This window comes from Perna viridis, chromosome 2 (genome assembly GCF_037379345.1).
Source record: "Perna viridis isolate PV_CMFRI_1.1 ecotype Kerala chromosome 2, ASM3737934v1, whole genome shotgun sequence".
Taxonomy (NCBI): domain Eukaryota; kingdom Metazoa; phylum Mollusca; class Bivalvia; order Mytilida; family Mytilidae; genus Perna; species Perna viridis.
In genome coordinates, this window is record NC_142446.1 from 8,855,695 (window position 1) to 8,875,593 (window position 19,899).

Below are 19,899 nucleotides of genomic sequence, written 5' to 3' on the forward strand. Positions count from 1 at the left end.
ACAGACAACTTCCATGTGGGAAAATGGCAAGATTTAAGCATAAAATATATACAGTCGACTCCACTTAATCGCATATCGCTTTATTACATATTTCAGTTATTAGCATAATTTTCTCCTGCACAAAACCATTTCCTATTACTCTATTAGGGAAAAAAATTGCGTATTTGCATAGGCCTTGCAGGTGCATTTCGGTTTATTGCATAGAGAATTTTGCCGGTGATAGGTATGAAAGTAAAATGTTACCTCGTTATCAGATTGTTTGAACTGGAAGTGGCGGTGCTTTATTTACAAATTAGTACGAGTTAATCAGGTAAATAATAAAAGATGTTTCTTTTTGCTAATACAGCTGTTATTTTGTCAACATGTCATGGCAGGTCATAATTATTTTGTTAAATAAAGTATGAATGAAAGAAGTGTTAATAATGGATTGAAAACATAATGGACATAAAAGACAATTTAAATGATTTCTAATTGCATTAAAATAAACAAGCACCTAGGTGAACAATGACTTCTGACGACATGCCAAACATCACCTGATGTGAACACTTATAATGCGGCTTGGGGTTCAGCTTGGGGTATTTTTTGTCCCTTTTAAATTCTTCCGACTACAAATGCTTATCAATGTAAATTTGATTTTCTTGAATGAGCTGAACAGTTTTTAGTGAGCTTGAGTTACTAGGCATAAATATCAACCGAAAATTAAAAGTCATCATTCATTCTGTACAATGTCTAAGCGAAAGCGTAACGATCTCACACTTGTTGACAAGTATGAAGTTATAAAACTTCTTGACCAGAAACTGTCACAGACAAAAATTTTGAAGAAACTGGGATGCTCCCAATCCCTGATTTCATGCACACTTCATAGGAATATGTCGAGGTCAATGACACATATAAAAACACAGCCCATTTCAAAAGCGCACAAACTGCAAACATTGATGAAAATTACACTGAATCCTGGCTGAAATATGAAATATGGGATTTTTTTTCACAGAAAATTACTTGACTATTTATAGATGAGAAACACGTGGTTTTACTTATAAATACACACAACGTAAAGAAGGTCAATAAATAAGACAAACACAATACATATTATTATTTATTGATAAAAGAACAATGCAATGAGAAGGTCTATAACAATTAAATACCAGATGAAAAATGTTGAACAGTGATATCCCTGGTTGATCCACAGTATCGTCCTCTTACCTGAACTCACACTTCCGGTAAAATCGTAATTTCGGTTTTAAGAATAGTTATTTGCATAATTTTTACTGGCAAATAGGCTATGAAAAAAAGCAGAATCCACTGTATACCTTTATTTTCACATATTAATTAATATTAACAGGTAAAAATAGATCATAGTTACAAACTATCATTAGCATATAAAAGTACAGGTACTCACCAACAAAATATGGCATGACTACATTATCTTAGAAATCAAGTTGCTAAAATCATTAGATCAAACTATCTCCTTAATCAGAATATAAAAAAATTCTCAGCCACAGCACCTGAGCCCTATATAATACATATAGCACTACAAGGTTAAGTGCAGGTGCTCCTTAACCCCTCAAGGGATTTAATGTGAATTAATAGAAAGGATTTGCATTATATGTAGATGTGCATGAAAGTACACAATTCCAAAGGGAGATAATCCATACTGTTAAAACCTTGTAAGTGCAACTCCTAAACCTCTCAAAGTTTTTCTTAATAAGAAAGGTGGGTATCATATGTAGATGTGCATGAAAGAATATAATTACTATTGGATGACTTCAAAGGGAGATAAATCCAAATTGAAGGTTTTACATTTGAGTCCATTTGAAGCAGGTGTATTACCTTTGTGAGCAAAAATACCAATTAAAATTGTTAGGTCAATGATCTCATTTTCATGAACTTTGGTTTCATTGTTCATGGTTCACCAGTTTTCATTGTTTTGGATAGTACTGTGGATCCACAAAATCAGGAAAGCTTTGAACAATTACAGTGAATGAACGTTCAATTGGATCTCGGTATCTCAAATGTCATGGCAGCAGAAGTCATATCAAGCGGTTAACATATGACCTTCTTCATACATAACTCCTCAATTTATTATTTCAACTTCAAATGTATTGTTTTATAGATTGTAATTGTGACTTTCAGTGTTCACCGATTTGTAGCATCTCTCCACTGTTGACAATTGTTGTAAAAATGTGACAGTCAATAAACTCTGGTTTTATACATAAATTTAATAATGGGGCTTGAATTTTTTTTGGAAAAATATTAACCAATGTTAGGTTTCTTTTTAAAACATACTTGATGTTAATGATGAAAATGTGCACTTCCTATTTTAGACATATTTGTTTAACTTGCTTATTTTTAGCTCACCTGGCCATAGGCCATGTGAAGTATTGCCATCACTTGGCGTCCGTCGTCGTCAGGGTATCCTGCATAGAACTGATGTGGGGATTATTGATCTGTCGAAAAACATAGCTGCAGTTACTAAAAATAGAACATAGAGGTCAGACAGTAGTTATTTGCATATATCTCCAAAACTGTTAGGTTTAGCTAATTCTGACTGGGATATTAGTGTTCATCATAATGGGATCTATCTGTTATCAAATTTTCGTTTTAATCCGTTAAGCCATGTTGGAGTTATTGCCCTTTTTCAATGTTTTTTGCTATTTTTAATGTTATTTCTTTCAAAAATCTTTTCCTCAGACACTACTAGACCAATTGAAACCAAACTTGGTATGAATGTTCCTTGGTGTATCCTGCGTAGAACTGATTTTGGGATTTTTCATCCGTGGAAATACATGGTGGCCATTTCTGAAAATTTAACGTTGTGTTCAGACAGTAGTTTTTCGCATATATCTCCAATACTTTTACCTGTTTATGGTTTCATACTCCTGATGATCTATGGCTTCAGAGCCATGGACACGCCATTCAATAAAAATAATTGAACTTGCGGTTAAAGTACACTTTAACAAAAACACATTTATTTATTTAATTCAGAAATCTTATTCTCAGTAACATTGCTGGAATCATATGCTGTTGAAAACAAACCGCTCAACTCGGATCTCCACTGACATGTACGATATAAATGCACAAGTCTGACCCTCGACTTACCTATGTTTTTTGGTCGATTTTGGTAAAATTTAGGCAATTCGACTTGCACACCACATTGACTTATTGTCCAGAAAATACGGTAGTGAAATGATCCTTATGATAAGTCCTACGAATGTCTTATTGAGTCAAAATTGTTGGACAACTTGTTTAATTTATTGCCCTTGAAAGGCAAAATTTATCCAGGTGAGCGATTCGGGCTCCTTGGAGCCTCTTGTTTTTTTTATATACATATCGATGATACTTGTCTGCTGACAAATAAATGAGGATGAGGCAGGTCCAAACAAGTGTGTGTCTAGTTTGACCTCACTTAATACATTTCATATATCCACCACTATGAATAAAACATTTATGAAACAAAAGCAAATGTTAGTCTGAAGTGATCTATGAAAGTTATTTTAAAGCTATGAAATTGTGAGTACCACTGGTTTATTGTACATGTACTGTTATATGTTCATGAGGGCTATCTATTTGAATTTTTAAAATAATTTCAAATCACTAAATTTGCCATATAACACTCATCAGTTGTTTGGACCATTTTGTTGATGTTTTTTTTTTCATTTTACAGGTCTGTTGGGACATTTGCCAGAGCACTTGACTGTACCAGTACTGTAAGACAGCCTAGTTTACATATGAGTGCTGCTGCAGCTTCACGTGATATAACTCTGGTAAGCATTGTTAGCTAGGTCCATTTGAGTTATTGTTATCACTTACTTCCTTTTTGGGCATTTTGATTTATCAAAATACCTTATGTTGCCAGTTCATGCCTTGAACTTTCCTACTGTTTCTTAACACTACACAAAAATATAGTCCAAATGTAATTCCTTTTAGTGTAAACAATATTTATTCATGAAAACATACAAAATATACTATTAATTTACATAAATTAACAATTAGGATTCAGAAACAAGCTCAAAGCTTTTATAAATCTGTTTCCTATATCGCTTTTATATCATTCAATACATCTTTTATAACCTGTAAATATGTTTCTGGCATTTATTCATCTCAATAATGTTCTATTATTTCTGCAAATAAAATTTAGATCCAGTCTTCTACTGAACTTAAGATTTGTGGGATTTTTTTGGATGTTTGGTAATAAATTAGCATTTAGTGAATGAAGTTTTTGCAATAATGTGGTAAGAAGCATTAAATGTGCTAAACAGGTTCCATTTGATATAATTATCAGTCAAAATTTCTATATTATCGTCATTTTTTATAATAAATAAACAGGAAGTGAAGAGCAGTGTTTCTAACCAAGTAAAATTGATGGGAAAATTCAAATTGATAAAAAAGTCTTCTTTGGAAAATCTTAATATTTTGGTCAAGGACATTATTTTCTGAACCTAAAATTAGTTCTGTTTTATTATAATTACAGTGTAGGATAATACTTTCATTCAAATTTGATTGCAAGTTGATTTTGGACAGGTTTAAAAAATTGGGAAAATCATTAATTGATTGACTTTAGTTAATAAGTATTAGGAAAGAAATAAATCATGGAAACTCCATTTTATCATTGTTTTACCACGGCTGGCCATTTATGTTGCGTTGTTTTCCCCCTATGGAGAGGGAGGGGTTAAATAATGACATAAATGGCCTGTGGTAAAACAATGATTAAATCTGTGATTTATTTTGATTCTATTAGGACTAGTTCCTTCATATTTTTGAATAGACGCAGTCTATGTGTTTCACAAAATGTTTATTACTTTTTAGCACATGTGAGCTATTGTCATCACTTTTTGTCCGTTAACAATTTTTAGCTCACCTTGCCAAAGGCTATGTGAGCTATTGCCATCACTTTGCGTCTGTTGTCGTCTGTCTTTAACAATTTTTCAAAACTCTTCTCCTCTGACACTACTTGACGACAGTAGCTTTTTCCATTTATCTCCAAAACTGTTAGGTGAGCCAAATTTTGACACAAATGTAAAAGTGTTCAGTATGATGAGATCTATCTGTGGTCAAATTTTAATTTTAATCTGTTAAGCCATGTTAGAGTTATTGCCCTTTTTCGACTTTTTTTTTTACTGTTTTTAATGTTATTTCTTTCAAAAATCTTCTCCTCTAACACTACTTGACCAATTGGAAATAAACTTGTTATGAATGTTCCTTGGAGTATCCTGCATAGAACTGATGTTGGATTTTTGATCTGATGAAAAACATGGCAATCGTTACTAAAATTTGACCATAGGGGTCAGACAGTAGTTTTTTGCATATACAAATGTATCTCCAAAACCGTTAGGTTTAGCCAAACTCTTTCAATTTCTTAAAGAATCCTTATGATAAGTCCTTCAAAAGTCCTCAGGGATCAAAGTTATCAGGCGACTCTTGAATTTTTTTTACCGTTTTCAGCCAATATCTTGAAAACTATGATTGAAAGAAACTTTGCTGAAATGATCCTTTTGATAAGTCCTACCAAAGAGTCAAATTGTTGGACATCTCCTTGTTTAATTTATTGCCCTTGAAGACTTTAACCAGGTGAGCAATTCAGGACTTGGGAGCCTCTTGTTCAAAAATTTTCAGTACCATCCTTGTCAATACATTACAAAAACCTTTTATTGTCAAATGTAGTTTTCTTATTTCCAAGATTGCTATGACTATGTTTCAGTTCCATGCCATGGATACTCTTCATAAAGCTTCTTATGACACATCTAAAGCAGCCAATAATTTAGTCCCTTCTGGTGGGCCTGTACTGTGTAGAGATGAAATGGAAGAATGGTCAGCATCAGAAGCAAATCTTTTTGAAGAGGCGTTACAGAAATATGGCAAAGATTTTAATGATATCAGACAAGATTTTGTGAGTAATTTACCATTGTTTACATGTAGTGTTTGAGAAATATGGATGGAAGGCAGTGGTGTACCGTGTTTGATGAGTAGCCTTCTTTCAACTTTTATTGATTTCAATTTTTGTGCAATATCATGACCAAGCCAGTTGTTATGTCCATTTTGAACTTGAAATCTCTATATAAATGTCAATACCTACTAATGTGTCCACACTTGTTTAGCAGAGCTCAACATGTTGTGGTCATATAATGATGTGCTTGATGAGACTAAGCTTTGAATTCCATTGTAATAAATGCACCCTTCATGTTATCACCTTGTCCAACCATACAAGGCAGAAATACATGGTATGCCAAGTTGTACATCATCTACTTACTGTGAAAGTACTTTAATTTGTGGATACCAATTTTCGTGGATTAGGGAAGAAGCTCAAGTTTGTGGATTCTTGAATTTTGAGATTTTCAGTATTCATGTCAATGGTAATCTCCTTTTCATTGGGAACCAAATTTCATGGTTTGGCATTCCCAAGAAAACCCAAAAATTGGTGCCCCACGAATAACAGTACTTTTACAGTATTATGTTATGCTGGACCTGTATAATAAAGGTACAACCACCAAAATGTTAACTTTAGTCAGCTTTTACAATATTTTGTACATGGCTTAATGAGTTGAACTTTATCTCTTATTTTCGGTATAATTTTATGAGCAACTATTTGAGGGGATGCTTTGAATTTAGAATAGGGGTTTGATGGGGTTGCTTAAAGTTTCAAACTTTTAGTTTTGCTAGAAAAGTATTATGAACTTTATAAATTGTTATTCTCCGAACTTGACAACCTAGAAAAGCTAATATTATTTAATTGCAGCTTTGTCACCTCAATGGATAAATTTATCTTTGGATTGAGATAAGATTTATAGGATAATTAATTGGAAAGAGTGAACTACCTTTATATGATCACGAGTGCTGAAGAACACCTATATTTGATGAGTGTGTGAATTGGTATTCATGTCTTGGCGGTAGAAAGTCTGAGAGTTAAATAACTAAATAATTTCACAGTGTGAATTATTGAAATATTTTACATGGGAAACTTTAATAAATCACTGCTACAGAAAAAAGCAATGAGTACAGCATTAAGTGTTCATTTTCCTGTGATTCTCGATATAATAATTTGTAAGAAGTAAGGTAAAACAGTCTATCCAATTTCATTTTGGTTTTCAATACTCTGTACTGCTGAATGATAAACAAATACTCTTAGACATATATAGTATATTTGTTATAACTGTTACTGTTATGACTAATACTTTGTTTCAATGTATTTTTTCACAGCTTCCTTGGAAATCTTTAAAAAGTATCATAGAGTATTACTACATGTGGAAAACAACAGATAGATATGTTCAACAAGTATGTATAATGTCAGTTGCATAATAGGCTACATAGTTAAAGAGAAAGACCACCTTTGCATTCAGTTAGTCTCTTATGATAAATCATACCCACGTAAACAAAAATAAATAACTTTTAGTGCAAAATGTGCTTTTAAAAGTGCTCAAGGCTATGCAAAAGTTCGAAATCCTTGAAATATAAGTGGATAGCCATCTTGCAGAACTTTCCTATCTGAAGGAAGATCATAGTTGGACTTTATTGATTTTTACCGATAGCTTCCGATTGGCTTATGACGTCACTAAGTCGTTTTGGTACTGATACAAGTATTGCAAATAATATGTAAACAAAGAATATTCTGTAAATATTTATACGATCCTGTTTATTTAATCACTACTTCTTAAGTAGGATTCTTTAAGAACAAAGTTTCATTGCTATGTTGCACTTAAATTTAAGGTGAAAATAGAGCAGTATTAGAAAATTTATCCTAATTGTGGTGAAGTACACATATTTCATGCTATTTTATGTAGAAAATATAGAGCCCATTTGTCATTTGCTTTGATATTTATATATACAAAACGGATGTAGGTTTTTTTTCGCTCTTTTATTTATGGTTTTTTTTTTTTTTTGCAGATTCAGATTTTATTGTGTTTACAAATCCACATTTTACTGTTTATTTACTTTTAATTTTGCCAATTTATAGTGTTTATTTACATATAAATGATATTTATGTGCTGACAAATATATGATAAATGTCCAGATCTATGTGGGTCTTGTTACTATTATTCACCTGGACCATATTTTCTAACATTTCAGAAAAGAATAAAAGCTGCTGAGGCAGAGAGTAAATTAAAACAGGTTTACATTCCAAACTAGTAAGTTATCTATGCTGAAGTAAATTTCATTGGTTTTTGAATATTTTGTGCAATCACTTATTAAAGATACTTAAAGCTATAAAAAAATATAGTGTAGGTTCTCAGGCACCTTTGCATCCCTAAAATACTCCCGCATCACTGATTTTTATTCCACGGCTAAAAAATAAAGAATTGAAACATTCTGATTTATTTCGTGCCTGGTCTAGAAAATGGTTTCTGTTGTATAAATTTGTCATCAAGATCATTGGCAGGGAAGGTTCTCAGTGCTTCAGTAGATGTAGTTATTTGACACAGATTAAAACATGGCCACTAATATCATGCAAAATTGTTTCTATAGGAAGATTTTGAAGCCATGGAGTATCATGCACATGTTCCTCCACGTGCTACACTATAATAAAAATTTATCAGCTTGAGCAGTTTATATCATGAAATGTTTCCATGAAAAGTTTGTCTATTTGCTCCTGACCATAAAAGAATTAGCAGCCCTCCTGCATATTTTTTTTTTTTAAAGTGGCCTTAGAACCTAGACATTTTTAGTTCACCTGGCCTAAAAGGCCATGTGAACTTTTGTCATCACTTGGTATCCTTTGTCGTCTGTCGTCGATGTTAACTTTTGATTAAAATTTTCTCCTGAACCACTCAGTGCATTATTACCAAACTTGATCACTGGCATCTTTAGGGTAACTGCTTCAAAAATTGTATGGATTATGTAGATAATGCATAAATCATGGCAGTCATTGCTATTTTTAGACCACAGGGGTCAAGTCACCAATTTCTACATATATCTCAAAAACTATAAGAGATATTGGAAAATAAAAGTGACTGTGTTTCTTTAGCTTGAAGATCTCTACTAAAGTCTGTATTGGGTTAAAGTTGACAGGCAATTCCTTGTTAGAGTTAATGGCCTTTAAAGGGAAAAAAATGTTTTCTGCAGTTTTCAGCCAATGTTGTGATAACTCTAATAGGTAGAAAAAAAACATTCAATTGATGAAACGATCTTTGTTATAAGGCCAACAAAAATCTCCATTTGGTGGAAGTTGTCAGACAAATCTTTGTTACTGCCTTCGAAAGGTGAATATAATGGTTTTTTTTTTGTAGTTTTCAGCCAGTATTGTGAAAATTATAATACATAGAAAAACAACTTTCAATTGATGGAATGATCTTTTTGTTAAGGCCTAAAAAAGTCTCTATTGTTTTAAAGTTGTTGGAAAACTTGTTATTGCCCTTGAAAGTTTTTTTGTAGTTTTCAGCCAATATCTTGAAAAAAAACTTTCATTGATGAAATGGTCCGTGTGAAAAGGTCTACAAAAGTCTCTATTGGGTCAAAGGATTACTCCTGTTAAGAGTTGTTGCCCTTGAAAGGCGAAAAATGATTTTTTTTTTTTTTTTTTTTTTTTTTTTTTTTTTTTTTTTGCAATTTTCAGTCAGTATTTTGACAACTATAACTGATCGGAAAAAAACTTTCAACTGATGAATGATCCTTCTGATAAGGTCTACAAAAGTCTCTTTTGGGTCAAAGTTATCAGACAACTCCTTGTTAGTGCCCTTCAAAGAATTGAAAAATGTTTAGTATGATAAAATCTGTCTTAAGTGCAAATTTCAGAAAAAAATCTTAACTATTTTGGTATCCCCTGATCAATTTTTCCAGTTTTTTTTCTGTTGTCCAGAAAACTGAAGTTGCTGAATTTGTATATATATCACTAATATTTTGATTATAAATACATAATGATTTAAAGAGTTGAATATAACAATACTTTCAATACTGAACAGATGAGCAGTTCATACTCTTGTGAGCCTCTTATTTTGTGTGACCATAATTCAAGCATTTATGTTGTCCTTTTTTGTTTTTATTAAAAGTACTTTGTTTTTGATAAAAAAAATACTAAAGAGAAGATGTTATACATTAAGTATATGGTGCAGTATATATATTTGCATATATAATAATAAAAGGACATACTTTGCCAATTAACTTGTTTAGTGAGAATTGACAGTTTAATTGGCCTTATTGCAGTAACAAACCTAATCCTGCAGCAATAGATGGGAAATCCAATGGTCTGGATGGACAAGTCTCTGGTAGAGCTTGTGAAAGCTGTTATGGTATGTGTCATAATACTATCAAAAGTCTACAGCGATTGATATCATTTATCTTTACAATATATATATACATCTCAGCAACTTGTAATAAAAAAAACTGTTGTTTCTACATACATAAAAAGTACAATCACAGCCTTTGTTTTATGAAATTAAAACAGACCATTATGGACTAAATCAAAATGATGTACACATTTTGTGTATTTCTGATGGTAAGGGACTATTTTTATGAAAGGACTACACCAAAATTGCAATTGTATAATAGCATGTTGTTAAGTAGACATTTTCATTAGATAACTTGAAATTGGTTGGTTGATCTTTACGAAATTTTACAACATGGTTCCAAACCACAAAAGAAATGTTGGAATTGATTAAGTAGCACTCCAGCTAAAAATCATGCAAAATGTAATTCATGGGTAAAAAGCCTACATATTTTTATTTTTGATGTTTTGTTTAAATTGCCACAGTAAACAGAAATTAATATTCAGTTTTTCATATAACCCATGTTCTTAGGAGATAAAAATTATATAAAATGTACTGTAGATTTCAAAATTAAGGGAGATAACTCGGTAAATGACACCCAAATACAATAGAATCTATTGTATTTTCAATGTTGATTATCTCCTTAGAGCAGGTAGATTTGAATGAATAATTACACATTTCTTAGTATAGACACATAAAACAACTTAATTACAAAAATAAAAATATGTAGCATTTTTCAGATTTTGCATGATTCTTACAAAGACAGCTACTTAAATAGAAAAAATGAATACTAGTAAACTGGTCTCTTTGAAATTGTTGCGCAAGGGGGGCTGGAATTGATTTTTGAGGTTGGACTTGAACTGTCAAGGAATCATTTTCATTATGTCTAGATAATAATTTGAATAAACATGTGTGGTTCTCTTTGTACAGTGAAAGAAAGGTTTAGATTGATTTTGGAGATTTTGATTTAAATGGTTAAGAAGATGGGAGCCACAATAGGGACCTTTTCAGTTCTGGTCAAATTCTTATCCTCTAATGTTGAATTACAATCTAAATTCACAGCTGCGTTACTGGTATGTCCATACTTGCCTCAGCTGTCTTGGGTTAGACTTCCGTATTTTTTTCAAGAGTCTCTCCCCCCCACCCCCCAAGGGTCTGTGTGCTTTTTGGTGAAATTTTTAGTTTGTTTCACAGTTCATCAGTTGTCCAACTTACTTCGAAAAGAGTGTATTTTTATTTGTCACACAATAGCATAGTATTGCCTTGATGAAATTGCTTCAGACTTTTCTAATTTGTTCATTATGATAGCAGATGCTCTCGAGGTCTGTGTACTAATTTTTATAGACATCCATGTTTAATTTTTTTGATGAGTAACGACAGTAGTTCAGTTTGCTTAAAGGTGGGGATTGGTTGTGCTGCTGTTGATTATAAGATTATGGGTCTTCCTTATGGTGAAAAAACTGACTATTTATATATACACACATTAGATACAAACTTTTGTGTATTTCATGGAGCTTTTAAATTGTATATTACAATAAGTAGAATTACTCATTTGACTTTTAATCCATCATTGACTTTGTTATTTTAATCATTGAGTAATTATGACTGTATGTTTGTTAGCTGCTCATTCAAGTCAGTGGTATTCCTGGGGTCCAACTCACATGCAGTGTAGACTCTGTTCATCTTGTTGGATATATTGGAAGAAATATGGTGGTCTCAAGATGCCAACTAGACTAGGTATGATGAAACAAGTAATTTTATATATCACATGGATGACTTGAATTTAAGAGTTCACTTTTTGCTAGATAAATGGTGCTTCATATTTTTAATGTAGTCAGTCACATGAGAACAAGTTTGCTGAAGATGACCTAGAAAGCATTAATGAGTTTCCATGCTATTGTCTTTCCTCTAAGGGGATGACCATTTGATTCTAAGAGTAGCCTTGCATTTTTTTTTTCAAATAAATATTCTGGCCTACACCTCCTAAAAAGTAAATAATTTTTCTTACCAAAATAAATATTTTGACCTAACAAAATTTGCAGCTTTTTAGAATCAAATGATTGTCGCTTATATAACCAAACATTCAACATTAGATTAGTCTAATAAATGCTGTCCACTTCAAAGACAATCTGTCATATTTGTTTTCTTAAGTACGTCTTGACTGTATTTTTATACAAAATATGCAGTATAATCCTGTTGACATTGTTGTCCAGCATCCATAGAATATTTGATTTTGAGACAATACCTGGTATATTGACCTTTATGAAAGGCCATACCTTAAAAGAAGGCTGGATTGAACTTAGGGGTTGTTACTTCAACAGAAAAGGAATTAAGTGCCCAAAAAAGGGACCAAAAGCATTAGTTCTGTATCATAACTTGAGTTGATGTCATACCACAAAAGGAAAGCTTAGATTGATTTTGGGGGTTGTAACTTGAACCATTCAGGAATGAGAGGCAAGAATAGGAGGGCAGAAACCAGTATTTTCATTATGTTAGAATAACTGAATGGATCTATTTTTGAAACTGTACTACAAGATTTCAAACCACAAAAAGAAGGCTGGGATTGATTTTGGGTTTGTGGTTTGAAACATTTGGGAATTAACTGGCTAAAAGGAGATAGAAATGAGCATTTCTGATGTCCATACAATAATTTGTACTACATGTTGCCATACCACACAAAGGAAAGCTGGAATAGATTTTTGGAGTTGAGATTTGAACCATACAGGAATAAGGTCCTGAAAGGAGCTCCTTTGATTCTTGTTAAATACTGTGTAAAATATTTAATCACAATGCAAGTTGAGAGCTCAATCAAGGTTGAAACTTCAGAAAAGTATTACTGCAGAAATGATTTGGGTTTGACCTGCATCTTGGAAAGCATTTTGTCCAGCTGTGCAAAAGTGTTGGTAGTTCACAGGTCTTTCATTAAGAGTCAGTACCAGGTATTTTTACCCTTATAAACTAGTGAAAGGTACCTCCATAATTTTAAAATTTCATATAGTTTTATAAAAGAAAATGATAGAAAGGTACCTATATTACAAAAAATTAATGAAACCTCTGTAGTTCCTTTGATGTTTGTCTTTGTTATTACTATTCAGGCAGTTGTTTACTTTCTTTTATTGATTTTCTAGATGGTGAACGTCCAGCACCAACTCAAAGACAAGGTAAGATAAATACCATTAAAGCTTATGAAACCCCAAGCATACAGGACTTTGATATTTTTGTTTTGAAGGTCTATAGTTAACTAATATCTGTGTGTAAAAGTGCCTATTATTTACAATGCTAACTATATATCATATTTTTTATTCCCTCCATTTTTATACAACCTCAAAAAACATTCTTGCTATTGTCATTATTGACATCTGATTACTTTATTTTTTTATGATAACTTGAGTCAAATTTATCTGATCTCTGAAAGTTGAACACATTCCTAGGGACATGGATGTGGGCCCTATAGTTTTTGGAGGTTTTTGCCCCAACTTTTTATGGAAATAAAGAGCTAAGAGGGAGAAAAGGTGTTGTCATTAGAATTGATAGGAAAAATTTATTGTTCATCCAATTTTTATGATTACAATGTCAATCTGTTCCTTTATTCTGTTTTAAAAAATTGTTACAGGGTAGACTTATCTTTTTAAAAGTTAAAAGGGTACAAAATTGATTTGTCATTTACTTTTCTTCCCTAAAACTACTCAGTCTTGGTTACAAGCATTGTTTAAGGTATGTTCTTTAAAAAAATGTGTTGATTATATAGATCAAGCTTAAACATGGCCATCTTAGCTATTTTTAAACCACAGGGGTCAAGTCACCAACATTTACATATATCTCAAAAACTAGCGATTATGAAGATCCAATTATTAAAATATATTTGAAAATCAATGAGGCCTGTCTTCTTCACCTTGAAGAGCTCTACATGTCTTCATTGGGCCAAAGTTGTTGGGCGACTCCTTTTTAGAGTTATTGGTTTTTTTGCAGTTTTCAGTCAATATCTTGAAAACTATAATAGATAGGAAAAAACTTCCAATTGATGAAATGATCCTTATGATAAAGCCTACTAAAGGCTTCATGGGGTTAAAAGTTGTCCACTGACTCAAGCGAAAAAAGGACCATGTGAGGGATTTAGGCGCTTTGGAGCCTCATATTCATTTTTTGTTAAGATTTTGAAGAACAAATTTATTGAATTCTTTCTGAAAATCTCTACCTAAATTTTCAAAAATATTTCAGATAGCTCAAGGCTTTTACTGATAAGGCACCTACGGGGTCACATTCCCTCAAAATTAACTTTTTTAGCTCACACCTGGCCCAAAAGGCCATACGTGGTGCTATTGCCATCAACATTGTAGATTCTTACATGTATTTATTATTTCCATTTGAAAATGTGCACATCAAAATTGTATTGGATAAGTATTTTTGTTAGAAACTTCATCTTTAATGAAATATGGATGTATTTGGGACTCAGTTTTGTAACTGCTCAATGTTAAAACATTTGAAAATTACAGTATTTAGTTGTGCATTATCAACTGTGTTAATGACTTTGCAAACAACTTATTTAAGACAGCCCTTTCTGACTTAGTCAGTATTCTAGTCTTTGTCCTTGTAATGATTTCTTGACTTCATGAGGTAAAAAAAGGAGCTATTCACAATATTTCAAGGTTATTCATTTATTTTTTACAGAGAGAATAGCTCAGTTTAATTCCATGAGAATGCAAAAGTGTACAATAGCAGGGTGTGGAAAGGTAAGATTTCTTATAGTTATCTTTTATAATTTCTTCCAGTGAATGAAAGGAAAGTAGTTTTGGGTTTAAGAAATAGGTTGAAGATGTTGACTTGATGTTTGGATGAGTTACTGATAAGGTTTCAGTTTTGGTTCCTTCTAAGAAGATAATTAAATATTTCTATGTAATCTTCGAACAGAAGTGGTATCGTCTCACTGTGGATAGTATGGCCTTCATGTAATAGTTTAAAATTTCAGAAGTGTTTATCATTTACATCTCAAAGTGGTTTAAATTGATACATCACTAATTATGTATTCGCTGGCAAACCTAAACTTTCAATATTTTCACTCAGTTGTACAAATCATGCAACAAAAGCAGAAGCCCTAGGCATTTCAACCACTCGATTTATGAATTGAGAACCTATGACGTATTAAACATGGTTATGTGACCACATGGTGAATTAAAATTTGCATGGCTTGGATCATCAGCGATTTTGAAGAAATTTTCAGAATAATGGCACTTTTTCTTAGCTCTGTGGAATTTTTTTCACATGTCCCACTGTAACTTATCCCTGTATTGGAAGGATAGCTTATGATACGGGATGGGCTTATTATATGCTTTTGGTTCGGCTGTTCACTTTTTTGTTTAGTAGAAGGCAATGCATAGGTATTGTTATATTCTGAGAATCATTTTAGTAGATGGTAATTTTTTTTAATAGTTGAATAGGGCAAAGAAAAGCAAAACTCCCACCCCCCAAAAAAAAGAAAAAAAGAAATTTTTTAATACATACAATCACATCAGTTAATAGTCTCATTGAGTCATTTTGCATCTGATATGTTTCTTACAGGAATTTCGTCTGAAGGCACATTTAGCAAGACATTTAGCAACTGCCCATGGATTAATGGTCAGGTCTGGTAGCCCTCGACCTGTTATGAAAACTCGTGCTGCATTCTGTCTTGTAACCACATCATTAACCAGAATCTCTAGAAGGTTGTGTCGTGATATCCTCAATCCACGAAAGGCAGCAAGATCTCCATTCATTCCCATAAACATAGCAGCTATAAAACAGGAATGTAAGTAATAATGAGTTTTTGACTTTATGGTAGATTTTTGCATTTTTTGTTAGTTTTTTTTAAAGTTATTTATCACGTATAGTCTGTAACTTTCAGTTTTTCATTTTGCATATGAGTAGAGGATGTGTTGTGTACTTTCTTGCTTCATCATTGTTATTTATTTTTTTTTTTTTTTGTCTTTCAAGATTGGCTTTGATATTTGGTATGTGGTAAGACATCATCAAAAACGATATGTTATGTACCAAGGTTGGTAACCCTAGACCATGAGGTCAGATTGAAATTTAAAAAATTTTGACATTGAGATGTACTGTTAAAATTGTAACTAGATTATGTTTTGTCTTTGATGATAGGATTTGGAAGGTAACCATTTGTGTATCCATCAGACAAGACATTTTATGGGAAAGTTTTTTTAATAATTTTACTATATGTTGATAGGTCAATTGAGACTTGCAGAAGAGGGGAAATATGTACCTAAAATTCGTCCCAGAGGAAAGCTTACTGTAGATCCAGTTGTAACAAAATTAGGGATTGATATCAACATTGAAAAACCAGCTTTGTTACACAGATCGGAAAATGACCACAAGAAACCTGAGCGACTGGCATTTCCAAGAATTGCTTCTCAACCTCGTAAGATACAAGACTTTCATGATAAATATGGAATACTTGGACTCATCAAAGGTCTTCACTTGGCGCCTGTCATTGTCCACAACTAATGTTTTATTTCTTAATTTTTTTTTAGTTCACCTGGCCAAAAAGGATCATATGAGCTATTGCCATCACTTGGTGTCCGATGCCATCATGGTTGTTTTTCAAAACTCTTCTTCTTTTCACAAACATATACAAATGTATGAGAATCATATAACTATCAAATGGAAATTTTATGATTTTATGTTTTTGAGTAGGACTTAATGCATAAAAAGGGAGATTTTTCAATATGTCAAACACACTTTCAACAATTTTCATGGATCTCAGGGTAATTAATAGGATAATTAAATAGAAACAGTGAATAACCAAAATATGATCACGAGTGCTAAAGATCATCTAGATTTAGCGAGTGTGCGGAACTTGTTCTGCACACAAGTTAAATCTGTATGCGTTCTTGGCACGATTGATCATATCTTGGTTATTCATGCTAACCAATTGATTATCCTATTTATTATATATATATTTTCTCCATTTTTCACTGCTATTCTCAATAAGAATTTTATGTTTTGTAAACGGCGGATTGATACTCGCGTTTTGGAAGGAGAAAGTGTGAGATTGAAATACCAAATTTATTTAACAGTGTGAATTATCAATTTTTTTTTACACTGTAACATTCTATCAATTTTTTTTTTACACTGGGAACATTCTGTAAATCACTGCTATCTATATAATAATTATGATTATTTCTATTGAAGTAAGCAACATTTGATTTTATACATTTTCAAGTTTATATTTTTGAGTAAGGGAACTCTTATGATAACGAAAATGAGTCCAATATTTGACAGCTTCTCAATAATGTATCCCGCAAATATTATGAAACTATGGTGATTTGGTTATTTGATGTAAACTCCCATTTGACTTTTATGAAATTCAAGTTTTACAATTTAGAGTAATGAACATGGGATGTCTTATCACGGTCTATCATGTCAGATCAATACTTTCAGTAATGTATTGTTGGGATGGTCTAATTGATCAGCAGTCTCAATCACAACTAGTCAGTTGTAAAATGTTATTTTAAGTGTAAAGGCAAGTATAAAAGGAAAGGGTGTTTAATGCACTGATGTCATAGCTTCATTACATTTACCTAGTATACAGGACCTTTTTGGCAACAAGTCCTGATACAGGTAGCCAAGAAATTACTTCCTCATTTTAAATAGAGCTAAAAATCAATACTGTCCTAATCAACACATAACATGTATTTTAAAGAAGTACAAATTTTGTAGGACATCATTGAGGACACATCTTTTTTGAAACTGCTTGTCAGAATTTTTTCATATAGGGTTGTATGCAATTTGATGAAGAAATGTACACTAAATTGCTATTTTATTTTTATGACTATTTTTTTTTAACTTAAAGCTGTTGTTGAAAAAAAAAGTTCACTTTGAGAATCTCCATTAGACAAGTCAATTTTTGTTAGACTAACCTTATTTAGCTTAGAACACATCAAGATTTCTCAGTAGACCTGATTGAGGCATTACCTCTAAAACTACTGAGCCCATTCCTTTCATATATAGTAGGGTATATTGCTGACCTACATATTATACCTTCATTTTGCATATTCTAATTTTTGTTTTTTGTTTTTATAGAAATTATTGGACATCATTTCTTTATTCTGAACATCAAACTTATGTTGTTCTGTTTCAATATATATTCAAACTTTGCTTAATTGTTTAGTACTATAAAGTTCAGGTCAGGTTTAATTGTAAGCACAATCCCACTTTAGTTCTCAAGGAACTTTGCCACCCCGCTTTTTTATGGTTTTGATTTTTGATATGGTTAGTTGGTTAACACCTTTGTTTTATTGCCTATTTCCTCATGGTTTGCCAATACATGTCTTTTCAGTATGATTTTAATAAAGAATATGTGGTTTATATTTACAGAGCAATGGTTCAATGAGCGATATAATGAAGCCAAGATGAACAGTACCTCTCTCTCACCATCCATAATGAAGAAACGTGGATATGAACAGACCAATGGAATAGATGGTATAACTTTCAGTGCCATTTGCTTTAGTGGGGGCTATATTGCAATTACCTCATCTGTCCGTTACATTTTTCTGTAACAGATGCTCTGCTTCTATTGGAGGGAATGCTAAGATATTTGGTATATTACTTTTGCATGATGAATTGTACTACCATGTATTCCCTTTTAAGGTTTCTTGCTTATCTACTCCATCTTTACTGTGGGATATGATTTGACAGAAATAGTTAAATTAAGATATTCTTATCACAACATAACCTGCAACATCTTGTTTAACATACAACCAACTGTTTGTATAAAAATGTAATTTCTCTTCCATTGGTACAGTGTTTTGGAAGTTATTTCTGTTCCTTAAGTAAACACATCATTTCTATTCCTTCAGTTAGAGCATCCCTCTGAAGTTTTCCACACATTTTTCTAAACACTTGCAGATATTGAGCTGATTTTTGGTATGTGAGTCTACATAGATGAGTTACAGATCGGGTTTACATTTTGTTCTGCTTTGCTGATTTTTTCCAAAGTTACAAACTTCCAGTTTTATGAGCTATGCAAAATTTCAGTTTTACGAGTTTTTTAAAAAAAAAAAAAAAAAAAAAATCAAGGTCATTTCCTCAGTTTGTCGTTTATACTTGATCATCCAAGGTAGTCTTTGGGTCAGTTATATAAATAGCCGGTAAGGGACTATGTATTGTTGCGCAATACTCTCAGAATGCTTGTCTGTCTTTAATATGCAAATTTATGCCCACTTCTGTATTTTGCAACACATGGCACTAACTAAAATGAGTTCATAGTGTGACCTAAATGGCTAATTGCAGCCAGATTAAAAGGTAACAGTTTTTGTTTGTAATTTAAGATACCAGGTTATCAGGGTATGATGTTAACATTTAATCAGCCTTGTCCATTCGGGCAAGTTGATGAAAATTCTACTTGCCAAGTCTAAATCGAGATTGTCCTCTAGTTCATGAATGTTATTAAAAAAAGAAATCGGGTTTGGTTTTTGGGCAAGTATGATTTAACTTGTCTGAATGGTAGTTTCACTTGCCCTGGGCAATATGACAACCTTTAACTTCATATCCTGGTGATACATTTGTATTTCTTATCAAATACCAATTGTAATTATGACGGATTCATCAGACAGTTTCACACCTGGGTGCCCAGACTTGACACATTCATGATCTAAGTGTTTCTATTAAAGTAATTAAAAATAAGAAAACATGTCAAAAGTACACTTTATTTGAA

The 19,899-nt window shown here is 32.2% G+C and overlaps 1 protein-coding gene across 1 annotated transcript in view; it reads left to right on the plus strand.

The window, feature by feature from the left end:
* Positions 1–19,899, plus strand: part of LOC148623540 (metastasis-associated protein MTA3-like) — a 41,643-nt gene that overhangs the window by 17,540 nt on the left and 4,204 nt on the right. Inside the window, exons 7-17 of the mRNA XM_088565419.1 lie at positions 3,665–3,764; positions 5,699–5,887; positions 7,195–7,269; positions 8,062–8,120; positions 10,132–10,217; positions 11,814–11,930; positions 13,322–13,354; positions 14,862–14,923; positions 15,750–15,975; positions 16,411–16,602; positions 18,561–18,665. Coding sequence (XP_088421545.1) covers positions 3,665–3,764; positions 5,699–5,887; positions 7,195–7,269; positions 8,062–8,120; positions 10,132–10,217; positions 11,814–11,930; positions 13,322–13,354; positions 14,862–14,923; positions 15,750–15,975; positions 16,411–16,602; positions 18,561–18,665 — 1,244 coding nt within the window. The remainder of the gene's footprint in view (positions 1–3,664; positions 3,765–5,698; positions 5,888–7,194; positions 7,270–8,061; positions 8,121–10,131; positions 10,218–11,813; positions 11,931–13,321; positions 13,355–14,861; positions 14,924–15,749; positions 15,976–16,410; positions 16,603–18,560; positions 18,666–19,899) is intronic.